The sequence below is a fragment of the Neodiprion virginianus genome, chromosome 4, assembly GCF_021901495.1.
Source record: "Neodiprion virginianus isolate iyNeoVirg1 chromosome 4, iyNeoVirg1.1, whole genome shotgun sequence".
Taxonomy (NCBI): Eukaryota; Metazoa; Arthropoda; class Insecta; order Hymenoptera; family Diprionidae; genus Neodiprion; species Neodiprion virginianus.
The window spans coordinates 40863272-40875156 of record NC_060880.1 but is presented as its reverse complement, the minus strand read 5'-3'; the positions used below and the strand labels follow the sequence as shown (position 1 = coordinate 40875156).

Below are 11885 nucleotides of genomic sequence, written 5' to 3'. Positions count from 1 at the left end.
CGCATGCTTGTTTAGAATATACTGAATATATTTTGACCCGAAGCAGCGCCGGTGCTTCGCCTCGGCGAACCTCGGGGACCCTCGGGATCTGTCCCAGGGTCGGCGCGACGCGTTCGACTCGCGGGGGTCGAGGAGGAGGAGAAGAAGAAGGAGGGAGAGAAGAGTCGGAGATACGATTCGACCGCCGTCGGAGTGACTCGGGGGCCAAAATTCATTTTCTGCACTCGGTCTATCGATATAACCTCGCCAAAAATAAGACAAAAAAGAAAATGAGATAAAAGAAAAAAAAAACGAAAACACTCGACCGGAGATTCGCACGAGTCAGCGACGTTGTTTCGAGATTTTGAAATCGAACGACGGAGAAAACGAAGAGTAAAATCAACGGATAAACGCTGCACGGGTGGAAAAATCGCTACGCGATAGGATTGCCCCCCTCGTTACTACGAGTACGAGTTCTATTAAATTCATCCGCATGATCGCGTTCAACAATGAATCGTGATTTGTACATCCCGCTGACTCGCTTCGACCTTATAATACGTTTAATGTTTCACCCGTGGACCTGTAAGTGTAGGTACGGTAACGGCACCTCTGCGTGTATTTCTCATTTAGTAACCAGTTTTCTGCAAGCTAAACATACAAAGTTTTGCATAACAATATTGAGAAGCGTATAAGAATGAAAATAGAGGTGAAAATTAGAACCCGAAAGGTGATGTATTATAGGTATATACCGCTTTGCGAACAGCCTTCCACGAAGATCCTCATCGTCGTTGTACTTTGAGTTCTGTCCCGAGATTCCAGGACCATACTCTTACGGATCGACACTTTGCGGTTATTAAAAACTTTTACCTGGAACTCTGGTAGAGATCCAGCCGGTTTGGTTTTCAAGCAAATATAAACCCTGGTCCAGACAAAGTTCGGACTAATTTCGATCTAAGGTCCAATTCTGCAGGGCAAAAACAAACGGATAGATGCCTAGGTGGCTAGACGGATGTATAGATAGAGCGAGAGCGATCGGGACAAGGGAGCAAAAGTGAGAGATTGGGGTGGCCGGGGACAAAAGTCACTTCCATACTCCTGCATTATCTTCCAGGCGCTGATCACGATCCAACGCATGGTGACACGTATATGTACCAAGAAGATGCTAGGTATTCGTAACATTAATGTCCACGGTTCGTCTGTCCTTGGGGGACACCATGTGCGAACAGCGAACAGACTGCGAGGAGTGACCGTCGCATCGGTTCCGGTGAAACCCTGCTGGGTTTGTACCGTAGATACGGATGTGGGTACTGCAACGTGGTCGTGGCTGATTCCTCATCCCGCAACTGCAGCTACCTATCAGGAATACCACTGGGTATTGGTAAGTTACACAGAAGCCCTGTGGCTCGTATACCCAAGTGTTTAAGGACCGGCGTCGCCGCGGCCGCGGAGAAACACCAGTCAAACCAAGAGACTTGACCAGGTCCAGCCACTAATCCACCGTACACCTCCGCCTCCGGCCTCAACCCAACTCTCCGGCATGTTCGTTATAGTTCGTGTGCGACCCCGCCGACACACGCGTGAATGCGATGCAGTCTGGATCTACGCATCCACCACACGACCGCACCGACATGCAACCCGTGTCTCAGGCCCACGATCAGCCACACTCGGCAAACGTATGGGAGAGGAGATTCGAGAGTGTACGTTACTTGCCACACGCGTGTACGTGACTACGTGCGTGGAAGAGACGGGACGGTGTGTGCCATGCACTTCTGTCAAATGGACCGACCGCGGCTGACGGCTCCTTCCCGAGAGAACACACGTTCCATCTACTACTCGTCCGATAAACGTTGAACAAAGTCCTCGACTGGCACATGTTACACTTCTGGTGCTCCTTATTGTTAGCCGGCTGGCTCGCTGGCTCCGTAGCTTGAAACTTTTGGACTTCCATGTGCCATTTGCGTGCGCCACCCCGCGTGGGGAGAGGTACACCTGATCTGCGTAATTTATACGACATAGCGGTGAGATTCGCCCATCTGACGCTAAGCGTAAGCGAGTACGATGACAAAATCTGTTGGCGACCAGGGCTTAACTTGCGTCGGAACTCGGGGTCCGACCTACCAATACGCGTAAGTGCAGTACGTCATGTGGGGGGAGGGAGGGGGGGGGGGCGATCAGTGAAAACAATCAAGTCCAGAGGTGCAGTTGAACGATAAACCCACCCGATCGCCCTATGCAGCTTTTGCAAAAGGTGAGAGGGAGAAGGGGCGAAATCTCCGCCAACCAAAATAGCTTATAAGTTATAGTCTCGCCAGTAACCTTCCATGGGTAATGCGCTCGATACGCATTATGCAAATTGACGTTATCGATTGGTATGACTTATTGTTAGGCGCGAGAAGACGTGGTGTTGACCGTTTTTCTAATCCCGGCTTCATCACGCGTGTCGGGTTCGGCCAGCTGAACCTAACCTAGCCTCAGAACTCTTCGGAATGGCGAGAGATAGCGAGATTATACAGCATGCGTAATGGGTAAAGCGTATCTTTGACTTTCAAATATATGTATACGTTTTGGAAGCTATCCGGGACAGGCGATCGATAAAAAAAACCTTTAACGGCTCGATCTGAATCAATGTTGCTTGTTACCCTGTTGTTTTGGCTAATCTCACCATCGAGAATCCACAATTCTAAAGACACTGTCGAAGAGGAAGTGAACAAATTGCTACAGCAGTCGAAAGATAGATAGATAAGTAGATAGATAAGAGATTTATTACGTCCATAGCGATGTTAGACAAGTACATAATGGCACAAAGTTAATACAAGATACAGGAAATATAGAGACAGATGAAGCAAGTAAACGGACGAAACATAACTTGAAGTAGATAAAATCAAAATCCAATGAGAAGAAATTAAAGTAGATACAGTAGAGAGTACACTGATACAGGTTAAGGAGGGTGGGTACATCAGTGATAAAAATTTCAAAATTTTTTTTACATTTGCACGATGCTTCGACCTTTGTCTAATCCCTTCCCAAACATGAGGTCAATTTTTTTTTAAATGTCGGAGTTACAAAGAATCTTGTATTCGAACCCCGAACAACAGGATGCAGGCTATCCGCCACCGTATTGTGAGAGGCATTTGTTACCAGGTTACCATGTCAACCGCAGTAAATAACGTAAATGTTTTCTTTGTAAATAAGTACTTGCGGATTAGTGGTGAGTTGAAAAAAAACCGATGCTTTGACGTAATGAAGCAATGCTGCAACTTTAAACGCGTTTTTCTCGAATCCAAGTTTTTCAAATCGGTGCACATCATAACTCGTTAACTATTTGACAAATTAATTGAAATTTGGACAGCATATGCTTCATTCCTTTATTTTGGAATTCAGTCGGCCAGATTGTTGATAAATTTATTTTTTCACTTTTTTAACTCGACTGGCTGTGCAAGAAAGTGATAAATCGTTGCTTCTTTTGTTCATACAGTCGCCATTTTTGTAAATTTTCTAAATTCAAAAATGTAGGTGACTGAAGTTCTAGTTTCATATCGTAACTTCAAAATGAGATTTTGTTTTTTTGGTTCAGACGAGCCTTTTAGCCGGAAGGCTGTCTAGCGCTAAAAAGGGGCTTTCCACTCAACCAGCTGCCACGGGCGCCATTTTGAATATTTTCTGATAAAAAAATTAGCATATATACCTACTTGAATATGTGTACATTTATATAAAAAAAGTGATAGTACAAATGCAATAGAATCACAGAAAAAAAGATCCGCGTTTTTTTTCGTTCTCTAATGTACCCACCGCCCTTCAGACAAGGAATGAGATAAAATAAAATTAAAGATAGAGATAACAGGTAGAGTAGAATTGAGGGAAATATGAAAAAAAAAACGAAAATGTGAGCTGTCACGAAAAACAATGAAAATTAAGTCGGTCCGGCCACGAGGGAAGAGAGAGAGAGAGAGAGAGAGAGAGAGAGAGAGAGAGAGAGAGAGAGAGAGAGAGAGAGAGAGAGAGAGAGAGAGAGAGAGAGAGAGAGAGAGAGAGAGAGGGGGGGGGGGGGGGGGGGGGCGATCAAATCGCTTCATTGTTACCATAATTATGAAGCGAAGCAATCTATAATCATCGTGCAGTATGTGTTACGTATAATTACAATGAATGGCAAAGTACTTTTGACTGCCATTGTCCACTGGTTGCTATTTTACGGTAACAACAGTTCAGTACTGTCAAGTCGAGTGCCACTATTTAATACGATGCGAAACTGCGTTTCGTAAGCGAGGCAGCCACGAGAAGTCGTAAATCATATGGGTTTATGGCCCAATAAAATGATAAAGTAATAATGCCGTGAAGTACCGACTTCATCAAAACTGAATAATTATCACGTGAAAATGTGTTACAAAATCTCCTCATGGACAGAGATTATCCAGTGCCATAATCAGACATCGTTTCTGTCGTTATTGCCCGCACATCGTGCGGCGGCCAAGGCCCTCCAAATACTGCTGAACGCACGTCTCATATCCACTGGAGAAGTGCCCGTAGTAACACTGACCACGAATCTAACGAAGGCTACGAATTGATTATTGTGTCCATTGATATTGACATGCTCAACGGTTGTCACGTTCAAACCACTGCAGAACTTCCCTTACCCCCCATGTGGTTAAATTTGCTATTGGAGGTTCAGTATACAAATACCCCGTTTCGGGAAGAAAGAAAATAATAGACATCGAGCAGGGTACTATTTAACCAAGTGTGACTGATGATAACTTGATTGGTTACAACGAAATCTCCATCGTAAAACTAACCACAGAACTCTAAAACCCCAAATACGGGTAAGAAATAATGATGTCATTCGCATTACAACCCGCAAAAAAAAAAAAATAAACTGATGGACTGCGACTCATGCCCCACACGATAATCATATGATCAAAAGGTGACAAAACTTGAACAATCAAAACGTTCTTTCTAGGAAATTGATCCTTCATTCACAAGTGCAGGTATTCACATTGTGAATTTGTATTGAGAGGCGAACTTGATAAGTGACGCGAAGAGGCACCCATTAGAGCACGTCGTGAAGAATCTTCGTCGCCTTCGAACGGTAACCAAGCGACCAAGCTATCATCATTGATCTTAATCGCAAATTATTTTGCAAAACCATGCTCGGAATGCAGACTGCCTTGCCGGCTGCCAGGTGAAAACCGGTGCTGGGCCGGTAGATAATCAGGCCGGAGGTGAAGTACACCGTACACCATACGTGCGTGTTGGATTCTGACCCCACTTTTAAACGGCAACGCGTAGTCGAGAGGGTCAGTGTACAACAGGCTGGGTAGACGTCGTTGGGCCGTTAAGGGTAATTATTGAGGGTATGGGACGCCATAGCGTTGTGGTTCCCTTCACAGAGAATAAAAATCCATACACGACATTTCGCAGAAACTAATGACAGCACAACCTTCATCCATGTCCATGACACGATAGAGATGGTCGTCGCTGTCGCATGTACAAGAATTTACAGTTACGCAGAATAAGAGCTGAAGAGGCTTAATAACTTTACACGAGATGTAACGCATGATTTTTCCGACAACGGAGAAGTCCGTAATGATATTATCCGCCGTTACATCACGCCAACTTACATCTTTCCTTCCAGAGCCCAAGAGCTGTTTACTCCGTAAAAGATAACGAAAAAAAGATGTTTCGGGTATGCAGAATTATAGGGCGTTACTTTCGTCCGAAGCAGAACTACGTCTACTATTCGGAGTTAGTAGTTTCGCGATGTTGTGTTCAATAACCACCGCAATGATACGTTCTCAAAGTACCCTCAGAGTAGGGAATACTGTCAATTATTTTGACATCCATGTTATCGTGCCAAGGAACGACTTTGGGCTGGGTTAAAAACGAGATGGAAGTTATGCGTGTTTTCAATATTTATAAACAGAGTACATTATAGGAATGAAAGTTGCATCTGGCATTTGTTCAACAGTCAATATACAATCAATCGATGATCTCAGAGGACGTATGCCGCGATTTGAGATGGCCTGGTAAGTGGAATATAATTAATTGGGTGCGACGTAAAATGTCCGTCGGATTTGTAAGCAAACTGCATAGTTAGTACTGTAGTGATCTTTTGGTCTGAATGTCTTCCAGAATAGTTCTCATTTCGTCATCTTCCAAACGTCCTTCGAGACTTGGTATCAATGCTTTGGCCTCCTCAGGTGTTTCAGGGCAAAGATTCGCCAATGAAGCCAGTTCAAATTTATGGAGCTTCTTCTGCATCAGTAAACTGTAAAAACAATTAAACGCGTATTAGTAAACCAAATTGCACAGGATGTAAAACGAAATGAATCTGTTCTACTACTGCAATGAGCTCAATCTGCTGCACATACTTTCGAACCGCAGCGATAGTCTCCTTATTCCTGAACTTGCGAAATCGATTAGTGTACGTCAAACTCTTCATGAAAACCTCGGAGAACTCTTGTTCCTCTTCTGCGGATTCGTTCTGTGCCTTCCTGTGTTCCAGCAGCATGTAAACCTCAGATATCAACAGCGTCTCAGCATTTTCAAACTCTGTCAAATAACGAGTTATAGTATTGTAATAGATGTACGAAAAAAAAAATTATTTCGAGTTCCTCCTGGAAACGAATGCAGAGAGGTTTCTCTAATTGCAAGCTCATTCTGTGAAAAACGCGATCAAGTATTTCTTCAAAATTCGTTTCTTGCGTGTATTTTTCTTCAGCCAGCACGTAAAAAGTTTTTCACAGTAGGTTGAAATAGAATTAAATAATGACGCAAGGAATAAGGACGAATAAATGTTATTGTATGAACGTTCCATTCGTCTTCAAACCTTTCAGAATGTAAGGAGACGTGGATAAACAAATTCATCAGTTATTGGTTTGTTTTTGAATTTTAGTTTGGCATGGGTTGTTCGTCTGAATTAGTATAATGGACTTTTTATTTTTAATGCCAACTCCATAGATGGTAAATGATTGAAATTTGTGAAACTTCTGTCAATCCTTTTTGTCGGTCATGTTAAAAATGACAGAATAGGAATACTGGAGGGTTCATTGAGAGTAAAATTGGCATAAATTCACAAAAATAGTAACATTTCTATTCGTATATAAAAGAACAAGCTGACAAAAGACTTAGACTTGAGTTTGTACATTGTAATAAATAATGAAGTCTTAGCCTATTTTAACCAGCACATAAGCATAAAAATTAATTCACTTGTCAAATGGGCTGTCACAAAGTGTTAATATCACAATGACATTAAAATGTCGAAAAATATTCACATATAACTGCGACGAATCAATTGACCAGTGGCGTGTCTTACTGAGCAGGTTTATTGATGTATCCTTCTTCTGCCAAGAAATCATATATTTTTCGCGTCTTGTTAACATCAATCTTCAGAAGTACTCTGGCTTGAGCAAGCCTCAAGCTCCCACATTTTTTATTCTCTGTTATCAACAGGTTTTTGAAGTCAAAGTAGCTTTCAGGTATAACACGAGCATTTGAGCAAAGATCCCGTTCAGCCGGAGTAAGGCGGTCGTATCCAGGAAGCCCTTGAATAATAAGAGGCGGCGGTGCTTTACGTTGGGGAACATTTGGTGCAACATGAGGTGTAGTCTTTACAATGCAGCCAGGTAATACAGTCTGCCAGCAATATTCCGTATTACTCATATACTGCTTTCTCTCTTTTTCATGTTCCATGCGCAGCTTGGCCAACTTTTGAAACATCGGTACTGAGTGAAACCTTGTGATACCATTTCGGCGAAATTCAAATAATCTTCTAATGTAATTTCTTAGTTCACCAGCGTGGTGAAGACCCTCGATTATGTAATCAAAATCCATCCCACTGACAAGTTGCATGAATGTTAGTAATCTTTCGATCAAAGGTCTGGTAAGAGTCGATTCGTACCTTTGAAGCCATGATACGGTTCTACGAAACGAAATCAGCCCATGATTACGTACAATTTTTCTACGCCTTTGCCTTTCTTTGAGTCTGTGATTGTAGGCATTTACTATTGCAACTTGGAGGTTTTTTCCAAGCTCCAAATGCTTGTCGGCAGGACAGAATTCTTCATATTTTAAATCTGAGACTAACAATTCAGCATAATTGTCAAAGTTTACTTCGAAATCTGACCTAGCTGCATTGTATCCGGCCAGTAATTTGTAGTTTATCGTATTGCTGGCAAATCTTGGCGGGTCTTCAAGATCTTGAAGTTTGTAAAGGTACGGTACAGCCTCGGAGCCAAACAAGCTGACTTCGGTTTCTTTTATCTTCGGTAATCCAGGCAAATTTTGATTGTCTATGAAATTGTGCAGGTAATGCTTCCTGCACTCATCCGGCGACTTGTTCTGCAATCTCCTCGATATATCGTCCCAATTGCCAAATCCACACTCTTGCAAGACATCCAAAAGTTCGAGTTCCTCTTTGGCGGACCAATTGGAACCGGGTATAAGTGGGAATTCGTTCTTTATTATAATGTAATTGTGGTTATTTTTATGTTCCTCAATTTCGGCACCGTTTGAAAAACAGTTGGGACATATTTCTATGTTCAAACACTCGGCGCACTTTATGTATGGCTCGTACAGTGTCGATTTACACACACAACACGCGGGGTCAGAAGTAAGGATTTCTTCCTTCACGACTGATACCTCGAGATCGACGTCGTGTTCCGACTCATTTGCAAAACTCGACGGACAGTCTGAAAGTAAGAAAACCGTTACTCGAGACCTTAGTTCAAGGATGACTGAATTAGTTGCTTAAAACGGTATTTTTTTTCCATATACCATTCAATGCTTTCAAGCCCCATCGTTTTAGGTTATATCTGCGACGTGAAATTGTTCGCGAAATTATAAAAGTAGCCGCTAATTTCAAAGAAAATTTTACAATTTTCTCACCTTTTGGAAACTGGAGGTCTGCCGCATCCTCTTCGGTCATATCCGTTACATTTGTATTAGCCATTTCTTACGTTTTTTTGAGAAATAACAACGAACTACTTTGCACGGGTAACGCTGTTTACACACAATGCACAATTGCGTGACCGTCGATAAGCGTTGGAAGGAGTTGACTGATCCTCTCACAGAGAGCAGCACTTAACGAAAAGCGTGTTTTTTGCCTGTCAAAACGTTACTTCGTCCCATCAGATTATCGACGAAGTTAGCAACGAATTCGTCAGGCAGATTCTACCGTACCGATGGAATTCAACAGTCGAATTGAAACGAATATTTGAATATCGAGTAATTTGAATTACATTCGAATGGTGCGAAGATTCGAATTGTTTGAATGATTTAAGTATTCGGAATATTCACGTTATGGGACTCCAATTATTCACATACCCTCAACAAAACTTCTTGGGAAGTGTCTGACAACAATGGTGTCTATCAAATTACGGGTATATCTATGAAGGAAGAAAAAAATTATTAATGAAATTTCATAACTTTTCCGAAATCAACAATTTTTCCACGAATAAAGAATCTTATACAGCGATTTGGTTTTGCGCCTTGATAATGAAACTGGAACAAAGGCAGGCGAAGCCTTGACCAAAATGCATCGAAATTATTATTCTGCGTAGGTCGATGTTCATGTATAATAGTCGGACATATTATACATGCAAACGAGTATTTTTTAGCATAATGAATATCTGAGATGAACAGATATAAAATTATGCTTACCAGAAGAATTTACAGTGTATAGTATACCTCATAGCTCGCATCGGTAATATTTTGGCAAATTTTGATTCCAGTTCAGCGAAAGATTTTCTTTCTTAAATTCCATGGGACGCAATGTATTCCTTATAATATATATTTATCCATGAAACGCGTAAAGTCTATGCAACGGTTGTACGGCCTATAAATACTACGTAAAATGTAGAATGGCCTGAGGTCACGCTGTGTGTCGACAGAATATTCGATAAAATGATTCGGCAACTGAATAATTAATTCCAGCATGCTAAGCCAATTACCATATTCCAATTTGTTCGTGAAACTCGAATCAAGCTCGCACGAACTCAATAAATTGCTGTCTAATATACTAACATTGTACGATTGTACAATGCAAACATTCTAGTGCAGAATTATTTCAGAGGAATTTTCGAAAGCGGCATAGTAGTTTCTAATCTTGTGGTGCGAAAATTGTCGGTTGGATTTAAAAGTTTGGTGTAAAATATCGTAGAACGGCTGAATAGTGGGATGTACAGTTATGCAATAATTATTCGTAAAGTATTTTACAACAGCCAGAAAATTTTATTACCGAAATGAAATAAACATGCCGGCGATTTCAGTTTTTCAATAAAACAGTTGCGAATACGCAACCACCATCATCCAGCAACATTTCACGTCAAATAAAATGATACAAAGGATATTTTAACAAAGATTTAGAGTCGTAACTGCGTGTCTGAAAACTGCATTTGTCAAAAACTTCTTTTAGTTCGGTTATAATCTTTACTCGATATTCATCTCATGTGAAAAAAACAAAGAGTCGATTATAACGTGATCCAGGTTTTGCGGATGCAGCATTCGTACATCGTGTCGTGGACATACATATTCTTACGATTAGACGTCCTACAAGTATGCCGTACGTGCCTCGAAATTCGAGGTTGTATATTTTATAATTGTAGTTGCCTTTGTGCTTGCCTCGAATGTCAGATAACGTATCTGCAGGGAAAGAATCCGGTAGCACGAGTGACAATGTCGAGAATTAACTTATTTCAGCTGCATGGCATGTTTTTAGTAAATATTGTGTTTTCGAGTGTGCCGAAACCAAAAATGACTTCGATTTCCCTCCAGCGCGTACAATATTTTTGCTTGCAAAATAAAAGATGTTCGCGTAAAGAAAGCATAACAATAATGAAAAAACCGCCATTTCATTGCAGCGAACTAAAGAATATTTCTCATGAAATTAAACAAACAATTTTTTTATCAAATTTACTCAACATTCCGTGTTCATACGTTTTGCTTATGAAACCATTTCTTCTTCTCTTTGATACACCTCCGAACGAGCTTCCGCTTTCCATTTTCTATTTCCCTGCTTGTATTTATTCTTGAGTCTCACTCTGATACATATTAAATGAAAGTAAGAAATCACTTTTGCATAAGATTTTTGGAATCAACAACAGGATACCAGATTTCGAGTTGAACGGAATATTCACTCCGAATGAAACTACAAACACGAGTTGGAGAAAAAACCTGACGTGATGGAACCTTTCGAGTATTTTTCCCGGTTTCAGTGAGTGAAAATCAATAAGAAATGAATAACGAATCTGTGCAGTTTTTTGGTTTCAGACCTATGTTATACTTCGGATTCACATACCTTTACGACTTGACGACTCTTCTCTTCTTTACACTGTTATACGCATCGAATTCTTCGTGTCATAAAATACAGGCTCCAAATTGGATTGAATCAAACGGTAAACATCCAGGGTAACTCCTTGCAAGCCTGAAGCCGAGCAATATTAAAACTTGTTTACTCGCACTTGACAGACCGCAGATTGACAAACTGTCAAAGTCAATCGCTGTTACAAGACTCCGAAATCCGTATTTAGTATTCCACTACTAGTGAATATTGAGAATCGAAGCTGTAGATAAAATTTTGTTCAACAGTTTGCATGAGTGAAAAACTTGGTGTACCAAAAACGCATTCGTCAAAACCCTTCATCATTTCTCTTACGAATCCATCGATAAAATACAGCGTCTTATTCATCCTCATGAAGGTAAACGCGAAACGTTATCTTCTCGACATCGATATGTAAACAACAGAACTGTCGTAACGTCGGATTTCATCGCGGATTCTGCGTGAGAACCAGACGTAAATTAAACGACGGCTTTACCTCTCTAGCACCTACATCGGCTCGTTCCATTGATCCGTTAGAATAATCAACGACCGAATCGTACAAATCACCGAATCGTAGAGTGTAATAGAAAACTATGAA

At 41.2% G+C, this 11885-nt stretch overlaps 1 protein-coding gene across 2 annotated transcripts; it reads right to left on the bottom strand.

Moving 5' to 3' along the window:
• Positions 1–5864: 5864 nt before the first annotated feature.
• LOC124302547 (DNA-directed RNA polymerase II subunit Rpb4-like) lies at positions 5865–9013 on the bottom strand. Of its 2 annotated transcripts, XM_046758822.1 has the most exons (3): positions 8857–9007; positions 6342–6522; positions 5865–6238 (listed from the first exon to the last, which is right to left on the bottom strand). In XM_046758822.1, exons 1-3 carry the CDS (start codon positions 8918–8920, stop codon positions 6064–6066), a joined length of 420 nt encoding a protein of 139 aa, XP_046614778.1. In that variant the 5' UTR covers positions 8921–9007; the 3' UTR covers positions 5865–6063. The 2 variants fall into 2 exon arrangements, with proteins under 2 accessions (XP_046614778.1, XP_046614777.1); XM_046758821.1 differs by lacking the exons at positions 5865–6238; positions 6342–6522 and adding an exon at positions 6544–8660 and having other exon boundaries at positions 8857–9013.
• Positions 9014–11885: the final 2872 nt, after the last annotated feature.

Excerpts from the sequence above, each read along its gene's own strand:
- LOC124302547 (XM_046758821.1), bottom strand. The coding sequence starts at position 8,920 with ATGGCTAATACAAATGTAACGGATATGACCGAAGAGGATGCGGCAGAC. Across the intron at positions 8,661-8,856 it reads AGACCTCCAGTTTCCAAAAG|ACTGTCCGTCGAGTTTTGCA; the intron begins GTGAGAAAATTG and ends TCTTACTTTCAG.